General features: G+C 44.0%; 1 protein-coding gene and 1 pseudogene across 1 annotated transcript in view; one reads left to right on the top strand and one right to left on the bottom strand.

The window, feature by feature from the left end:
* STARD9 (StAR related lipid transfer domain containing 9) overlaps positions 1 to 22,428 on the bottom strand; it is a 149,154-nt gene that overhangs the window by 123,486 nt on the left and 3,240 nt on the right. Inside the window, exons 2-3 of the mRNA XM_003266783.4 lie at positions 17,284 to 17,353; positions 15,051 to 15,167 (exon numbers count right to left, since the gene is read on the bottom strand). Of these exons, the coding sequence (XP_003266831.2) occupies positions 15,051 to 15,167; positions 17,284 to 17,353 (187 nt within the window). The remainder of the gene's footprint in view (positions 1 to 15,050; positions 15,168 to 17,283; positions 17,354 to 22,428) is intronic.
* On the top strand, positions 19,520 to 19,946 carry LOC105739860 (annotated as a pseudogene).

Below are 22,428 nucleotides of genomic sequence, written 5' to 3' on the forward strand. Positions count from 1 at the left end.
ATAAAGAATATATTAACAGAGGGTCAATGGAGAGTTTTGCTCAGAAAACCCTCCTGTAGAAAAACAGATACATCAAGTGAGATAAAGAAACAAAGCAGGCTGGGCACTGTGGCTCATGCCTGTAATCTTAACACTTTGGGAGGCCAAGGCGGGCAGATCACCTGAGGTCAGGAGTTTGAGACCAGCCTGATCAACATGGAGAAACCCCATCTCTACTAAAAATACAAAATTAGCCGGGCATGGTGTTGCATGCCTATAATCCCAGCTACTCGGGAGGCTGAGGCAGGAGAACCGCTTGAACCCGGGAGGTAGAGGTTGCAGTGAGCCAAGATCGCACCGTTGCACTCCAGCCTGGGCAACAAGGGCAAAACTTGGTCTCAAAAAAAAAAAGAAAGAAAGAAACGAAGCAAAACCCTCTCTCTCTCTCTCTCTCTCTCACATACACACACACACACACACGCATGCGCACCCCCCATTTGTTTACCCAGCACCTAGCCCATCCCTGGCATATAATAGACAAATGTTTGTTGAGTGAAGAATGCTTTTTCTGTGACCTATAACCTTGTATCCAGTATACACTGCTTCCTCTCCTCAGATTAAAAGTCCTCATAGCTCCTCCAAATTATCTAAAGGGAAAGCATCCATCCTCCCTTTCTTGCTTCCTGGAATGGGAGTGATGACATGTCCTATATATGGGGGACTCAACTAAGTATCCAGTACGCTCCTGAAACTACTTTATCATTGTACCAGAGAAACCGTTTTGTCTTCATCTCCTCTAGGAGTCTGGACCAGCTTAGAGGTGAAATGTAGGAGTCTGGCCTCCTGAAACACTTGGAAAGATGGGCACTGTGACTATATCCTCTTAGTTTCACCCAGACTAGCACCACCTGATTCCCTCAAACACATCGTGTACATTCCTGCCTTAGAGTCTTCAAGCTGTCCCCTCCAACCAAAATGAACTTCCCTGAACTCATTCAAAACAAACTTTGGATATGTTATTCCTCTGGATTCCTTAAGTACTTACTCTAAGTACGATTTAACACTTAAATGCTTGGCCGGGCGCGGTGGCTCAAGCCTGTAATCCCAGCACTTTGGGAGGCCGAGGCGGGCGGATCACGAGGTCAGGAGATCGAGACCATCCTGGCTAACAGGGTGAAACCCCGTCTCTACTAAAAATACAAAAAATTAGCCGGGCGTGTTGGCGGGCGCCTGTAGTCCCAGCTACTCAGGAGGCTGAGGCAGGAGAATGGCGTGAACCCCGGGAGGCGGAGCTTGCAGTGAGCCGAGATCGCGCCACTGCACTCCAGCCTGGGGGACAGAGCAAGACTCCGTCTCAAACAAACAAAAAAACAAAAAAACAAACAAACAAAAAACACTTAAATGCTTGTTATTCTTGATGATCTTTACGTACCTAAAGCCTGGTAATACCAATAAGACTGTAATTCCTGCCTTTTTGAGGGCAGGAATCACATCTACTACTCCGTATTCCTCGCAGCACTAAACCCCATGTGTTGCTTCCTAAATGCTTACTGAATGAATGAATGAATGGTCACTGTGCTAGGAAATGTGGCATGTTCAAAGATAGATGAGACCTAGTCTGCCTTCAAGGATCACTCAGACTAATAAAATAGATAAGCCTTGTATCCAAAGAGCATTAACTTTAGTTAGTAAACAGAATGTATCACAAGGGAGTAACAAGATACTATGAGAATCCGAGATGGTGACTTCAAGGAGAAAGCATCATTTTAACTGAACCTTAAAGAACAAGCAGTATTTTGTACGATAGAAACTGGAGAGGTGAGATGTATTAATATACACTAGGAAGAGGAGCCAGTATAAGCAAAAGCAGAGAAATATATGGCATTTGGGGGAAGGGCAATAACCAAAATAACTAGGACAGTCTGAGAAAGAATGAGCCCTCACCAATATTAAAAAGTAGTGAAACAAGATGGTGTTTTCATGTATATTTGAAACTTTCTGAAACAGTATGGTTCAGGCACAAAAATACAGTTGAGGGAAAAAAAACAGAGTTTTAAAAGAGACCCCCAAGTATACGCTGGGCCCGGTGGCTCACATAATCCCAGCACTTTGGGAAGCCGAGGCGAGTGGAGCACCTGAGGTCAGGAGTTTGAGACCAGCCTGGCCAACATGGTGAAACCCTGTTTCTACTAAAAATACAAAAATCAGCCAGGCATGGTGGTGGGGGCCTGTAATCCCAGCTACTTGGGAGGCTGAGGCAGGACAATTATTTGAACCTGGGAGGCGGAGGTTGCAGTGAGCTGAGATTGTGCCACTGCACTCCAGCCTGGATGACAGAGTGAGACTTGGTTTCCAAAAAAAAAAAACAGAGACCCCAAATATATATAGGAATTTATTAACTGATAAAAGTAGCCTTTCACTTCAGTGGAGAAAGAATGGGTGTTCAATAAATGGTACTGTGTTAGACAGAAGAAGTATGTCTAGTATACAATAACACAGTAAGAAAATTACAAGTAATGATAATTTATTGTATATTTCAATGAAGAGAAGAATTGTAACACTCCCAACACAAAGATAAATGTTTGAGGCTATGGCTATCCTAACTACCCTGATTTGATCATGACAGATTGTATCAAAATATCACATGTACCCCCAAAATATGTATATCAATAAAAAATAGATGAACTAATAGTATTCAGACAACTGGATACTTATCTGGGGAAAAAATACAAAGCTGAAGCCCTACCTCATTTTTTATGCCAAAGAATTTCAAATACATTAAATATGTAAATATTTTAAAAATTCATTACCATGCCAGGAAAAAAAAAAAAAACATGATGAATACATTTATAATCTCAGAGTGAGAAAGCCTTTCTAAGCCTAACACACCAGGAAGCCACAGAGAAAGGTTGATAAATTTGACTACATTAAAAATATAGGCTGGGCCGGGCACGGTGGCTCACGCCTGTAGTCTCAGCACTTTGGGAGGCCGAGGCAGGCAGATCACCTGAGGTCAGGAGATCGAGACCATCCTGGCTAACATGGTGAAACCCCGTCTCTACTAAAAATACAAAAAATTAGCCAGGTGTGGTGGCAGGCAGGCGCCTGTAGTCCCAGCTACCCAGGAGGCTGAGGCAGGAGAATAGTGTGAACCTGGAAGGTGGAGCTTGCATTGAGCCGAGATCGCACCACTGCACTCCAGCCTGGGTGACACAGTGAGAATCCATCTCAAAAAATATATATATATACATATATATGCATGCGCCAGGTGCGGTGGCTTATGCCTATAATCCCAACACTTTGGGAGGCCAAGGTGGAGCCCAGGAGTTCAAGACCAGCTTGGGCATTACAAAATTATCCAAGAGTAGTAGTACACACTTAAGGTCCCAGCTACATGGGAGACAGGTAAGAGGATTGCTTAGGCCGGGGAAGTCGAGGCTAAAGTGAGCCATAATCACGACACTACACTCCAGGCTGAGCAACAGAACGAGACCTTGTCTCAAACAAACAAAATATGTATACACACACACACAATCATAAACAGAATCAAAACAAAAGTATAAACAGGGAAAATGTCTGCAGTATCTATGACAGATGAATCAATTTCCTTAATATGCTAACTCCTTTGAAAAATAAGAAATAGATGCTATCGAGAAGGATACCAAAAGAATTGTAAGCAATGGATACATTTAGAGAGTAAGATGAGTGGCCAGGCCCAGTGGCTCACGCCTGTAATCCCAACACTTTGGGAGGCCGAGGCGGGTGGATCACGAGGTCAGGAGATCGAGACCATCTTGGCTAACGCGGTGAAACCCCGTCTCTACTAAAAATACAAAAAATAAGCCGGGCGTGGTGGTGGGCGCCTGTAGTCCCAGCTACTTGGGAGGCTGAGGCAGTAGAATGGCGTGAACTCGGAAGGTGGAGCTTGCAGTGAGCCGAGATCGCGCCACTGCACTCCAGCCTGGGTGACAGAGCGAGACTCCGCCTCAAAAAAAAAAAAAAAAAAAAGAAAAAAAGAATAAGATGAGTGGGAGGTATAGAAAGGGAAGGCTTTTCTAGTTTTACCATTATAGTCTTCTGTACTGTTTGAATATTTTGCCGTTATCTTACATTGCCTTTAAGCAAAATATTTTAATAAGCTAATCAATTAGCTGACATTTTCATTTATACCGTTATCTGCTTTCTGCTGAGCACAGAACTAGAGAGAAACCATTTTTTTCCCCATACTTTCTCTGAACCCTTTTCTGAATGTTGTATTTAGAAGGAGCCTTTTGTTGGTCAGCTACACTGGCTCCCCCAAACAGGACTACAGAAATAGGGTTAAGAGGGTACTTGGACACAGGCTTACTGTGCAAGTATGTGGGAAGAAAATTTAGCACCTGTTAGCACTGTCTGCCTGTGCATGCCTGTCTACTGTGGTGGACATAAAGATCTTTTGCTCAAAGGGCTGCTGTTCATTTTATATCCTCTTGTTTAGATGATTTTGCAAATCATTTTGTCCAAAGACTCTCAAAGTAATCATCACCATCATCATACTTCTCTTCCTCAAGCAATTAACTGACAATCGCTGTAAACCCAGCACAAACCCAAGTTTAAGGACAAAGGGCGAGTATAAGGAATTTTCAGCACTGCAGATCCAAGCAAGAGAAAAATGGGGTAACATCAAGGACAACTGTCTTAGGAACTCTATTTATGCTTAGGCTGCCCTTGGTCATCTGCAAATGACTATCAAGCTTTGGGCATGTCTCCCCTACAGATAACCTCTCTCTCCAGCCTGGATCTCATGGGCTCTAGCGACCACAAGGAATTTCCATTACCCTTGTCTGACAGGAGGAAAAATCCACATAAGCTTTGGCATTTTAAAAGATTTCTCTAGGCCGGGCGCGGTGGCTCACGCCTGTAATCCCAGCACTTTGGGAGGCCGAGGCGGGTGGATCACGAGGTCAGGAGATCGAGACCATCCTGGCTAACACAGGGAAACCCCGTCTCTACTAAAAATACAAAAAATTAGCCGGGCGAGGTGGCGGGCGCCTGTAGTCCCAGCTACTCCAGAGGCTGAGGCAGGAGAATGGCATGAACCCTGGGGGGCAGAGCCCGCAGTGAGCCGAGATCGCGCCACTGCACTCCAGCCTGGGCGACAGCGAGACTCTGTCTCAAAAAAAAAAAAAAAAAAAAAAAGATTTCTCTAGTTTCCACTGTTCATTTTTGCATAGGCATGTGCCATGAGCAGCAAACATTGTCAAGAATCTCTATCTTTCAGATGTTTCTACGAGTCTGAAAATTACTCTTTAAAGATTCACAGTCAAGTTTCTAAAGAGGGAAAAAACAAATTAGATTAAAATCCAGCTTACGGACATGCTTATGGAACCAAACAGCTGTGCTGCTGGTAGAGGGACATACTGAAACACTCAAGGTAACCCCTCCCTTCTTCCACTCAGCTCTGCAGAGCTCCAACTGATTACTGCACAAAAAGCCTTTTTCTTATAAACTTTTCTCCTTTTGACTTCTGTCTCCATCTTGGTTGGAAAAAAAACAGCACTAGTGATGGAATGTACAAAGCTCGGCAAATATTCAAGAGAAAATGCTGCTTTGAATCCACATGCTCCCCAGCTCCTCTAGCACATACATGCATCAGAAAAAGGGGATGCACAAAGAAACTGATTGGCATCTGTGGTTCTTTAACTTAGGCAAACTATGGGGCCTTCCCAAAACAGGCAGCAAAATTCAAGAAGGCAGAGTCCTATCATGTCAGTCATCCACTGAACCTTTAATTGAATAATTAATAGCCATTGATTGATAATGGAAGATGTGCAGCACTGGAAATACAGGAATAGAGTTGTATGTGGTATAGTGTGCAAGAGCTTGGACCATGGAGTCACACAGTCAAGGTTTGATTGCTGCTTCCATCACTTGGTTGTATGACCTTAAACAATAATGCAACAAATCTGAGCCTGTTCCTATCCCTAAAATGGAGATACCTGCTGTAAAAAAGTGACACAATCCTAACAGTGCCCACCCCTCTGTGAGCTCTCAAATTCCTCCTCACCTTAGTTTGTTCTTCATGTTTCCCTCTCCTCTAGCTCCTCAAAGGTACCTCTTCAGTTTCAGTCATTCTTCCACCTTCCCCAAAGCCTTCATTCACACTCCAAGTTCAGCAGATACAAGAAAAGTAAGGCATAAAAGAAGTGAGGGTCACAGTCCATCTCTCCAGCTCATGCTGCTTACTTTCTGAGGCAGCAGATAATAGATCACTTGTTATCATTTTGTAATGGGTTGGGGTTTCCCAAACAGAAATGCTGCTTTTATGGCAGCAGTATCTAATCACACCTGGTCACATTAGAGAACTCATAACAACAGGTATGGAATACTTCCCCATACTACTAGATGGCAATGGTGCCATTTCCTTATCCCAGTTGACTACAGAGCCAGGGACAGGTTAGATCTAAAGAACAAGATCTTTTCTTGAGATTCTGCTAGTGGCACATTACCTGTTATGCTAGGACCATTGTGTTGCAGTTCATGGCCGCTACCATTAGAATAAACAACAGGATTTCCCAGCCACATCAAGAACAATTCTGGACTTGCCAAAAAGAAAACAAACAAAAAAAACTTGTAACTGTTATTTTGTCTCTCTAGACCTTCAACCTGAAAGTAAGTATCTTGAATGGTCTCTTAACATTTCTTCCAGTATTAATATTCTGGAATTCTAAAGTCAAGCTATTTAGCTACTATGTATCAGGATTCAAAAATTCTGTACAAGTTACTCTTCGTGTCCTAGTTACATACAATTTTCTGCAATTTAACTGAAATCTTCTCTTTTATCCTAATGAAAACAAAGACCAGCTGGTTCTCATGTTCCAGAAACTGTAAAACTCCTCATGTTCAGAACTTATGGGGCATTATCATCTCTGCCTTCCCATCGCAGGATCAACATTCCTTTATTGAATAATCGCATGCGGAATGTCCATGAGGTAATACTACACTAATAGTGGCTCCTCTTGGTTCCTGCAGTCCAGCCCTGTAATCATTTCGGGGAGTATGTGTGGCTTCCCTCTGAAGCCTCTCCAGGTTCCTGACATCCTCACACCGAAGTCCAGAATTAGAAAAGATATTCACCAAAGAATCTATAGCACACTCTCTTTTCTCCATCTGTCTCTCTCACTCTCACTTGCTCACTCTCTCTCAGGGCTCCTTGACATAGGTAATGAGGTATTCTGTGTGTTGTTTGGTGTTCAGTATATTGTGGAGACCAAACAAATATTATAACAACAAGAAGCACAACCACGCGGTGGCTCATGCCTGTAATCCCAGCACTTTGGGAGGCCGAGGCGGGTGGATCACGAGGTCAGGAGATCGAGACCATCCTGGCTAACACAGTGAAACCCTGTCTCTACTAAAAATACAAAAAAAAAAGTTAGCTGGGCGTGGTGGCGGGCGCCTGTAGTCCCAGCTACTCGGGAGGCTGAGGCAGCAGAATGGCGTGGACCCAGGAGGCGGAGCTTGCAGTGAGCCGAGATCGCACCACTGCATTCCAGCTTGGGCAACAGAGTGAGACTCTGTCTCAAAAAAAAAAAAAAAAAAAAAAAAAAGCAGCACAACCATATTACTACTAAAATACTTTCAATTTTGGAGACAGTTGTTGTTTTGAATTCAGACAAAAATCTCCTGCTCACTCAATGTGATTTTTTTTTTTTTGGTCTGGAAATGCTACAAGTGTTTTAGCTAAGTAACAGACCATTTTAAAATAAAGATTTCCAGAAGAATAGGAGCAATTCTTTCCATGAAGAGCGGTTAGCTTTTTGTTCATGATTTTTGTTGACTCAGTCTGCATTTGTTTTAAACAGCCACTTTCAGGCCCTGGAGGGTAAAGCTGAGCTAATACTCCTCATGGAAAGTTTTACAAACACACAGTCACCCAAACACAATACACTGGAGCAGAGGACTCCTGCTCCAACACATGTTCCTCACCAGGAGGAAGGGAGGGAAGTTAGTTTTCCAAATGGAGCAGGATGGTCCCAGAAGCGATCATAACCAGATTCAAAAAAGAGGTTTCCAAATCTAGTTCAACTCAGAAAAATATCATGAGCCTTGCTTCTCTTGTACTATGTATGATAATGGCAATCACAGCAGCGACCCAAGGCACAGGCACTCACAAACTCATTTGATGCCGAGGTGCCAAGTACTGGGCTGGGCACTTTAATTATTTCATTTCCTCCTCGCAATAACTCTTTGAGGCATATATGATCTCTATTTTAGAGATGAAGAAACTAGAATGCAAAGAGGATAAGCAACTTGCCCAAAGTAAGCTAGTCAATAACTGACTGCCTGAATTCAAGTCCAGGTTTAATTTCAGAGAAGCAAATTGACTTTAATACAGACTCAAGCCAGAAAAAATACAGGCCAATTTTGAAGAAAAGCTTCTGCTGCAAGTCCAAATATTAACAAATACTGAAAACAGCATTTAGACCAATAATGACTTGCCTTAAAAATGGAAAGCTGGGCCAGGCACGGTGGCTCACACTTGTAATCCCAGCACTTTGGGAGGCCAAGGCGGGCGGATCACGAGGTCAGGAGATCGAGACCACTGTGAAACCCCGTCTCTACTAAAAATACAAAAAATTAGCCGGGCGTGGTGGCAGGCGCCTGTAGTCCCAGCTACTCGGAGAGGCTGAGGCAGGAGAATGGCGTGAACCCGGGAGGTGGAGCTTGCACTGAGCCGAGATGGCGCCACTGCACTCCAGCCTGGGCGACAGAGCAAGACTCCATCTCAAAAAAAAGAATGGAAAGCTGGCCGGGTGTGGTGGCTCACGCCTGTAATCCCAGCACTTTGGGAGGCCGAGATGGGTGGATCACTGAGATCAGGAGCTCGAGACGAGCCTGGCCAACATGCAGAAACCCCGTCTCTACTAAAAATACAAAAATTAGCCGGGTATGGTGGCACACACCTGTAATCCCAGCTACTCGGGAGGCTGAGGCAGAAGAATTGCCAGAAACTGGAAGGCGGAGGTAGCAGTGAGCTAAGATCGCACCACTGCACTCCAGCCTGGTTGACAGAGACTCTGTCTCAAAAAAAAGAAAAAAGAAAAAGAAAAAAAATGGGAAGCTGACACCAGGGTCAAGGGGTAATGGACAAGACAGGTGCTATAATCCCCAACCACATCCCATTCACTATAGTCTTTTCTCTCTCTTTCCCCCTCTCCAGTTTTCCAACTCTTCCTTTTCCCATATCCTTCATTTTCTTTTTGTACTGTAGCATAGTGTTGAATATGAACTTTGCAGTCAGATGATCCTGTGTTCACATCTAGAACTCACATCTTACTATGTAACTTTGGCAGATCATATAACTTCTCTAAGCCTAAATTTCCTCCACTATAAAAGGGGGATAAAATCCTCTACCTTTTAGGGTATTTAAGAAATTATATCAAATATACATAAAGAGATGATCAGATCACTAGTAGGCTAAATGGTATTTTTTTTTTTTTGAGAGTCAGTGAGGTTTAGTGGAAATGACATAAAATTTAAACAGTCTTGAATTTGAATTCTTGCTCCACCACTTACTGGCAAGTCTTATAAATGTTCTGTGCCTCAGTTTCTTTATCTATAAAATGGAGTAAATAATATAGATCTAACAGAACGTGAATGAAGTGATAAACATTTACAATTGTATCTGGCTATCAATAGGCATTTAACAAATAAAGCTGCCTCTCAGTAGAACTTGCAGTAGCTGACTTGTCCTCTAGTAGTCCCTAGTTGGTGACAACTGATCTATTTACTCAGGCATTTCACCACTAAGGACCAGGAAGAGTGCCAAAGCGCTAAGGAATTTTACCTTTGAACCTATCTTTTGAGGCTGTAAAGTAAATATAAAAAGACAGAGAATGATACAATGCAATAAAAAGACCACCATAAGGAAGCCTGGGTCTGTTCCAGCTTGAGCACTAACCACCTGTATAATGCCATAAATTACATGGCCAGATCTGTAACATATGAGGGTTGGCCTAGATTAGTGGCTAATGTCTGGACTTTTTTTTTTTTTTTTTTTTTAAGATGGAGACTTGCTCTGTTGCCCTGGCTGGAGTGCAGTGGTGTGATCTCGGCTTACTGCAACCACCACTTCCCGGGTTAAAGCAATTCTCCTGCCTCAGCCTCCCGAGTAGCTCGGATTACAGGCATGCACCACCATGCCTGGCTATTTTTTGTATCTTTAGTAGAGACAGGGTTTTGCCACGTTGGCCAGGCTGGTCTCGAACTCCTGACCTCAGGTGACCCACCGGCCTCGGCCTCCCAAAGTGCTGGGATTACAGGCGTGAGCCACCACGCTCTGCCTGGACATGTTTTTTATTGTCACAGTTAGGGGATTGCTACTGGCATCAAGTGGGTGGAGGCCAGGAATGCTGCTAAACATTCTACAATGCACAGTACAGACCCCCACAACGAAGAATTATATGGTCAAAATGTCAACAGCGCTGAGGTCAACAAATTCTGGGCTAGATGACTAACAAGTTCTCTTCGAACTCTAACATACTAAGAGGCTATGACAAGGCAGCACTGATACAGTTTGTGTATCTGTCCCCTCCAAATCTCATGTTGAAATGTGACCCCCAATGTTGGAGGTGGGGCCTGCCGAGAAGTGTTTGGGTCATGGGGACAGACCCCCTCATGAATGGCCTGGTCCCCTCCCCACAGTAATGAGTGCATTCTCGCTCTATTAGTTCACACTGGAGCTGGCTGTTTAAGAGAGTGGCCTCCCTCCCATCTCTCGCTCTCTCCCTCTCGCTGTGACGTGACTGTCTCCTTCCCCTTCTGTTACAACTGGATGCTCTCTGAACCCTCAGCGACAGCAGATATTGGCACAATGCTATCTGTACAGCCTGCAGAACTGGGAGCCAAATAAAACTCTTTTCTTTATAAATTACTAAGCCTCAGATATTCCTTTATAACAACACAAAATAGACTAACACAAGCACCAACACTGATCAGGTGACACTCTTGTCAACATCTATCTCTGAATGGCTTCTTAAGATGTTGCTCTAAATCCCCCTGAAGTCAGATATTTGGATACTCCCTCCATATCCACTAAGGGAAATTTAGATAGTTCCCTCAGATATTTTGATATCTGAAATCAGTGTCATATTTCTGAGCAGTCCTTCTTTTGTAACAAGAAGAAACCTAGGGATGAAAGACACACTGTATCCTTTACAGTTAGAATCCATGCTTCCAAAGTCAGGAGATTCCTTTTGGGAGAGCAGATAATTTAAATAAATATGAATCAAGAAGGTCAGGTGTGGTGGCTCACACCTGTAATCCCAGCACTTTGGGAGGCCAAGGCAGGCAGATCGCTTGAGCCCAGGAGTTCGAGACCAGCCTGAGCAACACAGTGAGACCACATCTCTACAAAAACTACAAAACTTAGCCGAGCCTGGTGGCACACGTATCTGTAGTTCCAGCTACTCAGGAGGCTGAGGTGGGAGGATCACTTAAATTCGGCAGGTTGAGGCTGCAGTGAGCTGTGACTGCGCCACCCTACTCCAGCCTGAGTGACAGAATGAGACCCGGTCTCAAAAAAAAAGAAGAATCAAGGTTAGAAGATGTGACACACACAACAGTAAAGATTAATCTTGGTCAGGCGTGGTGGCTCACGGCTGTAATCCCAGCACTTTGGGAGGCCAAGGCAGGTGGATTACTTGAGGTCAGGAGTTCGAGACCAGCCTAGCCAACATGGTGAAACCCTGTCTCTACTAAAAATACAAAAATCAGTTGAGCATGGTGGCACACACTTGTAGTCTCAGCTACTCAGGAGGCTGAGGCACAAGAATCGCTGGAACCCAGGAGGCGGAGGTTGCAGCAAGCCAAGATTGAGCCACTGCACTCCAGCCTGGGTGACTAAGACTATGTCCACCCCCCCCACCCCCACCCCCCAAAAAAAAACACTGTGGAGAGGATAAACTGGATTACATCCAAATTCTTTTCCACCCCAAGTCCTAAGATTGTATGGATTCCACCTTTCCTACCCATGGTGGCCTCAGAGCCATAGTGATTAGGGCTAAATCTGAGTTCCAATTTCTGTGTTAAAGCAGTGAGGCCCTCTGATTGTATCATGTAGATATGAGTCCTGCCACCACTCTGGGACCTCCGGCTCCACTCCAGCTTGTGACAGAGGTTCCCTTCCTTCTCTTTCCTAACTCCTCTTGGGACCAATGAGGGACTCAGACAACTAATAAACAAGCCAGAAGAAACCTCAGGAGACACTGGTTTTCTCTCTCTGCACAGGCTTCCTGTCTGGATCTCATTTGACCTTTCCATTAAATTTCAAATCAGGCAAAAGAAGAATCATATTTATGAATTTCTCTCCTCTATGGCCTTTTGGGCTTTCACTGGATTTTTATACAGTTAAGACACATAAATGTAAAATACGCGACTCACAACCAAACTCATACTCAAGCTTATTGATACTAATACACACATACACACACAAATAAACATATAAAATTCTAACACATTCACACACCCCCTCCAAGATGACTGATTTATCAAATGTTATACAAAATAGTTAATTCCTCTTATGTACAGAACAGCCACACATATGCCATGGCCAGGGAGGCCTCAAACAGCTATCAGAATGCTCATACTTTCTGCTAACAGAAAGGCCACTGTCTTCTATGCCACAAATATAGTCACAGCTGTGGACTATTATAGGAATCCCATCTTTCTTACTGAAAGTTAGTTACTTTGCTGGTTCTTCTTGGAGGAGCTCAAGGGAATGGTTACAAACACCAGTAACCAGATGCCTCATACACACTTGAGTGCTGGGATAAAAAATCAAGGGCCGGCCTGGCGTGGTGACTCATGCCTGTAATCCCAGCACTTTGGGAGGCTGAGGTGGGCGGATCACTTGAGGTCGGGAGTTCGAGATCAGCCTGACCAACATGGAGAAACCTCGTCTCTACTAAAAATACAAAATTAGCCAGGCGTGGTGGCACATGCCTGTAATCCCAGCTACTCGGAAGGCTGAGGCAGGAGAATCGCTTGAACCCAGGAGGAGAAGTTGTAGTGAGCCAAGATGGTGCCATTGCACTCCAGGCTGGGCAACAAGAGCGAAACTCCATCCCCCCAAAAAATAATAATAAAATAAATAAATAAATAAATAAATCAAGGGCCACAAGACAAGCCTAGACCTGCCCCTGTCCTCACATTCAAAAGGACAGAGAAGACTCAGTGGAGGACAGGTAATGTCCACACTGCCCTTTTGTACTGAGCATTAACAGCAAACACATTAGGACTACAAAGGTGAGATGCTTATATAACAGAAGAGGCCCACTGTGACAGCAAATCCCACAGTGGTCTAGGGTCTTATTTCTGTGTGTTCCTTTCAGAAGGGAAGAATGGGGTAATTTAGAAATATTTAAATTTAGAAATATTCAATCATCTTCAGAAGTCTACAATAGCAGAAAATCAGTACTGTCTCCTCTGAGTCACTCAGACTTGATAATGTTGTTCCTTTGACATAATTATTAAAAGCTTTATAGCTGGGTGCAGTTACTCATGCCTATAATTCCAGCACTTTGGTAGGTGGAGGTAGGATAATTGCTTGAGCCGAGGAGTTCAAGACCAGCCTGGGCAACATGATGAAAACCTGTCTCTACAAAAAATACAAAAATTAGCTGGGCATGGGGGCACATAACTGTAGTCCCAGCTACTCAGGAGGCTGTGGTGGAAAGATCACTTTCAGCCCAGAAGAAAGAGGCTGAAGTGAGCTGAGATCATGCCACTGCATTCCAGCCTGGGCAACAGAGCAAGATTATCTCCGCCTCCCGGCTCCCCACCAAAAAAAAAAAAAAAAAAAAAAAAAAAAAAAGTTTTATGAAAGACTGAAATACTTGTCAGAAAACATACTTTGACTTTTTATTCAAAGTTACATAGAATCCTAGGCAATGACTGTCCAGGTTTCCCCAAAAATATTTCTATTTCCAGTAGCATTTCCCAAGGATATATTCCCATAGTCTTTTTTCATATGTGATATGATGATAATGAACCATGAAAGGCCTAGTAAATGGCTTTTCCAATTTTAGGTCTGGACTTTTGCAAAGTACCCTGATAGCTGCTGGGGCAAGGGCTACTGTCTGTGGCCATGGAAGTGAATAAGGCAAGGCTTGCTGGCCATGATGGGGACTGAGTACGTGGCCTTTAACAGTGCTCAAACCAAGACAACACTGCTGCTTCAGAGAAACAGAGAAGTCCTGTAGACCCACTGGTCAGACCTCCTGCTGCCTTAGAAACTTGACAGAGAGCTAAGCAGAACCACAAGACACATGACAGGTGACCAACAGGATCAGCTGGCAAAGCCTTGGCTGCTCAAACAGCAGATCGATAGATTCACCTGCCTCCTACCTACCTTGCAGGCTGGCTGACTAGCTGTCTAGCCCTTTTCCACCCTGCCTAGGAGGACAAGTACAAGCCTAAGGTTCAAAGAAGATACTAACCTCTATAATTCCCTTGTGCTGCACATAATACATGGCTATTCACCTACCATAGGAGCAGAACACTACCTGAACTAACTTACATCCACCTGAATCATAAGGAGGCTCAAGCCTAAATGGACACTAGCCAACTCTGATGTCCTGTTCAAGCAGTCTTTTCCCACCTTCTTTGTTCTTTCTGGAAGTGATACCTCTCACTACCATTTCTCAGACCAAAACATCATTAGTTTCAGACAAAAGTATCATAAGAAATAGCCAGGACTCAGATTTCATGTTAATTTCCCAATGATTATCCAGTTATGAAGAAATGAGGAAATACACGATAATATTACCGCATTTGAAATAAGCTTTTGTTAATGCTACCATGAAAATGGTTACTTGAAAAGGCCAATGGTTTCTTGATGTATTGAAGTTTCTTCTTTTTGAAAATCTGTTAGTTATTTCAAAATTTTCTTAAAGTACCAATTAGAGTACTTCCAATCTGTACAATTGTGCTATACTAACCTTGCAAAGTATCTTTATAATAAACATCTTAAATATTATACATAAAAAAAGAACTGAGAAGAGTGAAAGAAAAATGATAAATGATATTACCACATCTTGAGATGCAAACTGGGGATCCTCTGGGTTGACTGACCAGTAGCAGTAATCAAAGCCAAATGCCATAACCTTCTCCCGGGAGTCCCCAAAGCCATCTGGTCGATTGTCCACCTAAAATCAAACATAGGATCCAGTGTCTTTTCTATCATAATATTAGAATCTGGCCAGTGGCACTCGATCACCCTCTACCATAGCTAGAGAGACTTGGCCTGGTCATGAGACTGTTTATATTATCTTCCTGAAAAAGAAAAGGTAATCTTTGTCTCCATCATATTAGATACAAATAAAGCACAGATAACTAAATTTGTCTGTCATTCTATCATATATCTGCCTACATATGAACCAACTATATGAGATGTGGTAAAGCTTGGGAGAGAAAGCCTCTCTTGCTCTGGGCATCTTCTTATCACTACAGGTTGAATGTCCCTTCTTTGAAATGCTTGGGACCAGAACTGTTTCAGATCTTTTTGGATTTCAGATTTTTTTGGATTTTGGAATATTTGCATATACATAATGAGATATCTTGCGGATGAATCCAAGTCTAAACATGAAATCCTTTTATGTTTCATATACACTTTATAAACACAGCTTGAAGGTAATTTTATACAATATTTTTTAATAATTTTGTTCATGAAACAGTTTTGGCTGCAACCCATCACATGAAGCCAGCAGTGAAACTTTCCACTCATGGCATCATGTCAGCATTCAAAAAGCTTCAGATTTTGAAGGATTTCAGATTTCAAATTTTCAAATTAAGATGTTCAACCTATATTATTTCTTTCCTAAGTATTTCTGCAGAGGATACTGGGAATACGTGAGTAGTTTGGCCATAGTGCCTGACAGGCTTCATCAACCTGGGGCTTTCACCGAGGTTCCTGGAATATTCAACCCCCAATTAGATACCACATTGGACAGAAGAGTCAGAAGCAATCTAGCTGCTCAAGGTAGATGAGAGTAGAGCCAGAGCTTGGCCTTGCACTGACCTCCAGGTACTGAGGAGAATGGCATTATTCACAGAAATGCCTTATCTTATACACTCTGGACAGGGAAAGACAACCCTGCCACTAGCCATCATAAACTACAGAAGAATGAGGCTGCCAGAATGATTAAGAGATTCTTCGTGGATAACTGACCACAGGGAAGTCAGCAGCCAGGGAGGTGTGCAGAAGGCAGATTAAAGTTTGATCTTGGCTGAGACTTATTCTTAAGAACCAAAAACATGAGAATCTTACAACAAAGCAGCTGAAGTGATTAGGCAACAGAGATATAAATAAGAGACAGCAGAGAATAAAAGGTCCTTTGTCCCTGGGGAGCCCTGTTGAAAGTCTGGTAGGTCCCCATTGTTTTTTAGCAGAGAACTACTGACAAGAGGAAACACAGCACATCACAGGAGTAACAAGAGAGCAGGCATGATTGTGAAGACTGGGGTCCAAAGAACTGTCACTTTTGCCAGTTTCCTCAGCTCTCAGGAATGCTGAGTACCACCTGCAAGCTGACTATAGCAATAGTCACATGGTCAGCTTCCCCAGTCTCTCTCCACTCTCCAAGGCCCAGAAAGAAAGAAACCCCTCCATCTTCTGTTTGCCTAGTAAATGGAGGAACAGGATGGAGAAAATTAGCCCTAAGGGAGACTGAGGGGTATGGAAGGAAGTTCCAAAAGTCTGTCCAATTATGACTCAAAGTTCAGTCAGATCTGTGAAAGAGAATCTGTAACAAAACCCAGGCTAGTGACTGACTCCCTTCTTTCTGGGATCTCAAAGATGTTACTTGGATCTCAGTATAGCTAAAAGAAACCCTGCATTACCAGGTGCATACTACAATCCCTAATAATGTCTCTAGATAAAGTGGTATCAACTGAAAAGATTAGGACAAAGTTTAACTGGTGGTCAGGTGGGTTAAATAGAATATGGATTACCTGTAGCAGGATTTAAGTTAACTATTGCCCCCAAAACATCCCAAGTTTACTTTCAAAGCATCTACCAACTAATTTCCAAAACAGTTGCACCCTATTTGATAAAACTTAGGCTGCAGCAGCCAAATGCCCTGCACTTCTTTCTTGATTTCTTAATTTGCTTTATGATTGGCGCAAGCTCCTCCCCCTATTACCCTTATATACCCCTTCCTCCCCAACTCTAAACACATTCACATATACACCTTCAGCCTGGAAGCCCCTGTAACAATATTAGCTCCTCAGTGGAAAGAAAATGAAAAACAATTTCAGGCTTACCTTTAAATTCCTGATTTTTGCCACTTTGCCATCAACTTCCACAATAATTCTTCCCCCTTCTTTGGTCTCCCTAGAAACAAGACCCAAACTCAGAAGAAATGTTTTTTTTAAAATCAAGAAAAAAGAAGCTGGAACCAGTGCTAGTGGGACAAAATATTTCCCTACTGCTGTACCCTTAAAAGAAGCGTCTGTCTCCATAAATGGCTATAAGCGTCACATCAAGCAGTCCCCTAACTGGCATGCTTCCCTGGATCTTTACAATTTGGCTCTGGAACAGCTCACATTCACATTTAGTACCCTCTATGTGTGAGGCACTGTATTAGGGGCACTACATATTGTTCTTCATCTTATGCTATCCTCCTACATACCCTCCTGACATAGCTTGCTAACATAACATTTTTACAGGCAGAGGACTAAAGCTGAGAGAAATTACGTAACTTGTCCAAGGTCACACACCTATCAGTGGCAGAGCTAGGATTTAAACTCATATTTGTCCAACCAGGAAGCCTAGGCTCTGAATTATACCTTAGAAGTCAGGCTTAGAAACCCTAGAGAGTGCGGGGAGCAGTGGCTCGCACATACAATCCCAACTACTTGCAAGACTGAGAGGCAGGAGGATTGCTTGAGCCCAGGAGTTCAAGGCTGCAGCAAGCTATGATCACGATGCTGCACCCCAGCCTGAGAGACAGAGCAAGATCTCATCTCTCAAAAGAAAAACTCTAGAGAGCATCCTTGGCCCAGCATATAACACAGCATCATCTCTCATTTTCTCCAGCATTTTGAGCATGGATATTGACCAAAAAAAAAAAAGTATTGGAATCCTCTCTGCTGAGACCCTGAGAACATATTTCTCAAATCCTTTCTTTATATCTTTTTAAATCAGAAGGAGGGCCAACCTCCTCAAGAATCTTCCTATGTTGAAGTTATGTGGTAATACTGCTAACAACTAAACAATCTCTACACTCACTTTAATGGGCTTAATCCAGATGACCCACATAACTGATACCTATCTTTTTTCATAATATAAAAAGCCACAGCTAAAGTACTCATAACCAAAATGTTAACAGATGAGAATTAATTAGAACATCCTCCATTACAAACAATAAAAGTTATCAATTAAATTACTCCTAGCGTAGAACCTGAAAGTTGAGACAATACCTTCAGTCTTATTTTTTATCCTTCCTCAGGCTTCCCAGGCTGTGACCTAGAGGACTGGGGGTAGGAGAAGCACAGTGAGACAGGGGTCTTTAGATTTAATTTTTTTTTTCCCCGAGACGGAGTCTCGCTCTGTCGCCCAGGCTGGAGTGCAGTGGCGCGATCTCGGCTCACTGCAAGCTCCGCCTCCCGGGTTCACGCCGTTCTCCTGCCTCAGCCTCCCGAGTAGCTGGGATTACAGGCATGTGCCACCACGCCCGGCTAATTTTTTGTATTTTTTTTTTTTTTAGTAGAGATGGGGTTTCATCATGTTAGCCAGGATGGTCTCGATCTCCTGACCTCGTGATCCGCCAGCCTCGGCCTCCCAAAGTGCTGGGATTACAGGCGTGAGCTACCGCGCCCGGCCCTAGATTTAATTTTGTTTATTGATTTATTTAGAGACAGGATCTCACTCTGTTGCCCAGGCTGGAGTGCAGTGGTGCAATCACAGCTCACTGCAGCCTCAATTTCCTGGGCTTAAGCATTTCTTCCACCTCAACTTCCCAAGTAGCCAGGATTACAAGCACGTGCTACCATGCCCAGCTAATTTTTATTTTTTTATTTTTTGTTGACACAAATTGGTATTGAACTCCTGGGTTCATGCGATTCTCCTGCCTCAGTCTCCCAAAGTGCTGGGATTACAGGCATAAGCCACACTGCCCGGCCCCTTCTAAAACGTTTAAAAACCAGACTGCCAAGCACAGTGGTCTGAGGAATAAAAATTGTTGTAATGTATTCTTTTATCAAATGTTCATAAAATCCATTGAAGTAGTTATCCCTATTTTACAGACTTAAAAACAAAAAACAAAGCTATGTAGGATTCCTGTCATCGTCGTCGCTGCCGCCGCCGCTGCTGCTGCTGAGGCTGCTGGCGAGGCCCGAGGATCGGGTGGCGGCAGGGGCGGAGCCAGACGAGGGAACGAGAGGAAGCGAGCGAGGAGCGCGCAGAGCTGGCTTTTCCACCCCCTCGAGGAGCTGGAGCAGACCGGCCCAGCGCCGCCACCTACCCGCCACACAAAGCCCAGAGCCCGCGTCCACAGCCATGTCCTCCTCCGCCGGCAGCGGCCACCAGCCCAGCCAGAGCCGCGCCTTCTCCACCCACACCGTGGCCATCAGCGACGCCGCGCAGCTACCTCATGACTATTGCACCACGCCCGAGGGGACGCTCTTCTCCACCACACCAGGAGGAACTCAAATCATTTATGATAGAAAGTTTCTGTTGGATCTTCGCAGTTCTCCCATGGCTCAGACCCCACCCTGCCATCTGCCCAATATCCCAGGAGTCACTAGCCCTGGCACCTTAATTGAAGACTCCACAAGTAGAAGTCAATAATTTGAACAACTTGAATAATCATGACAGGAAACATGCAGCTGGGGGGTGATGCTCAGTTGGAGATGGGCATCTGACTCTCCTTCAGGGATTAGAAGAAAAACAGCAACACTGATACCTGTGTGCACCTGATTTGGCCAATAGGATCAACAGTGAAAAGACAGAAGAGGCAATACCAGCAGTCCCCATTACAGTCTCCATCTCCCACTCTTCCTCTGGGTGCCAAATGATGGGAAGATGAGCTTCATCTGACCATTTCTTCTCCCTGTCTCCTGTTCCCCTTCCCAGTTAAACAAGTTAGATTGAAGGTCCTTGGTGTATTTCTGTAGAGCTAAGCAGTCCTTAGAGGAAAACAGTTAAACCCTGGCTTTCCTAGTTTTTTTTTTTTTTTTAGACGAAGTCTTGCTCTGTTGCCCAGGCTGGAGTGGAGTGCAGTGGCACGATCTCTGCTCACTGCAACCTCTGCCTGCCGGGTTCAAGTGATTCTCCTGCCTCAGCCTCCTGAGTAGCTGGGACTACAGGTGGCCGCCACCAGGCTGGGCTAACTTTTTGTATTTTCAGTAGAGACGGGGTTTCACCATATTGGCCAGGCTGGTCTCGAACTCCTGACCTTGTGATCCTCCTGCCTTGGGCTCCCAAGGTGCTGGGATTACAGGCGTGAGCCACCACACCCGGCCTTCTAGTTGTTTTTTTATTGAGAGCCACCCTCATACCCCTCAATTTTGTCCCAAATCAAATATCAACCTACAACTGCCTGGCTTGTTGTTGTTGTGCTTGGGAAGAAATGGGGAAGTCTGGGGAAGGGATACAGAGGCTTGGTGGGCCTAACACCATTCATGTTCCTTTGTATCCCACCTATGGTTCAGTGTTGCAAGATTCTGGGCTTGGGGTCTTCAAAACTAGCAGGGGGGAATGACAAAAAAGAGAGCTGCTTTTCCTTTTACCTTGAGGTATTTGTCCCTTGGGACAGAGCACAGTTTGTGCAACTCTGGTAGCATTACCCTGTGACACTGTTTTGAGGTCCTCTTCCCTTCTTTCCTCTGGGAGGAATGTCTTCTGTCTTTGGTATTATGGTTCATCTTCCCACTCTTACTTAGCACATTTGTGCAGGTATTTTTAACTCTGTACATCAGAAGAGAGCCCTTGATAACCAGTCTTGCTCTTCTTCTGCCATTCCTCCCTGCCTGTAGCTTGTTGCTGGCAGAGTCCTCTTGTACTTCAAGAAAGTGAAGTGATTTTGTCTGCTCCTAGAGCAGGTCCATACCAAGTAATAGAGGCACTTTAGCCTCCACTTGGTGGGTAACTCCTGATCATAGTATTGTGTCAGAGAATGCCTAAGAATGACCTCTAAAGAGTGTTGACCCATTTGAGTACCCAGTCTCAGTAGTCTTTTTTTTTTTTTTGAGATGGAGTCTCGCTTTGTCACCCAGGCTGGAGTGCAGTGGTGCGATCTCGGCTCACTGCAAGCTCCACCTCCCGGGTTCACCCCATTCTCCTGCCTCAGCCTCTCCGAGTAGCTGGGACTACAGGCGCCCGCCACCACGCCCAGCTAATTTTTTGTATTTTTAGTAGAGACGAGGTTTCACCGTGGTCTCGATCTGCTGATCTTGTGATCCGCCCGCCTCAGCCTCCCAAAGTGCTGGGATTACAAGCGTGAGCCACCGCGCCCGGCCTCAGTAGTCATTTTTAAGTCCAGTGAGCATTGTGATGGTTGTTCTCAGATTGCAGTTTCTTATGTTTTGAGTTTGAAGTTGATTTTCAGAATGTTCTTAGAAAAGAACTGCATTTTTTTTCCTTTGTGGATCTGCTTTGTTTGGCTGCTGGGATAGATAAGCATGGGCTTAAAAAATGTGTTCCTCCCAGTTCTCTTGCCTTTCCTATTGTACTCTGAATTTCCCTCCCTACCTCCCTCACTGTCTTCCTCTCTCCTTCCTTTCCTTCCTTTTTCTCTACCTGGCCATTTTTCAAATTTACATCAAAGATAGCTCAAGTGTTAGTATCTGAGAATATCTGTCACTCCTCTTATCTGAGAAGTGACCTTTTATTTTTAAGATGACTACAGACCTATTTTTAGATATGTTTTCGGTACCATTTTGAATAGCAACTTTTTAATTAAACATCTTCCAGTGTTAGGAAGGTGAGAAATGTTCACAGGCGAGTCTGCTGTTCTATGCGACCATCTTTTGTCTCCTCTCATCCACCAGGAGCTCTTTATTTTCCCCTCTAGTTTTGGGTGTGCATGTTTGGAGTTTGTAGTGGGTGGTTTGTAAAACTGGACCATTCTGCCTTGCTATGGGTTGTTCATGAAAGCCTCATTCTTTTCTCTGACCGTTTAGCTTTTGCATTCACCCTCCTTCCCACCTACCTCTCCTGGGACTACTGACAGGCGTAATAATCCCAGGAGAATGACTCCCCTCATAGGAAGATTAAAGCATCCATCCCCTCATAGTTAAGTAGCCATTGGTGTCCTGGGAATTTCTGGTTGGATTTGGTGCCCTGAACTTTCTTGGTAAGAAATCAGATCCCAGGGTGAGAGTAAGAAGCCATTTGGCCAAGAAAGAAACCTGTTTGTTTTCCTTTTGAACTATGAAAAGACCCTGTTTGTGAACACATTTTAGAAA

The sequence above is a fragment of the Nomascus leucogenys genome, chromosome 6, assembly GCF_006542625.1.
Source record: "Nomascus leucogenys isolate Asia chromosome 6, Asia_NLE_v1, whole genome shotgun sequence".
Taxonomy (NCBI): Eukaryota; Metazoa; Chordata; class Mammalia; order Primates; family Hylobatidae; genus Nomascus; species Nomascus leucogenys.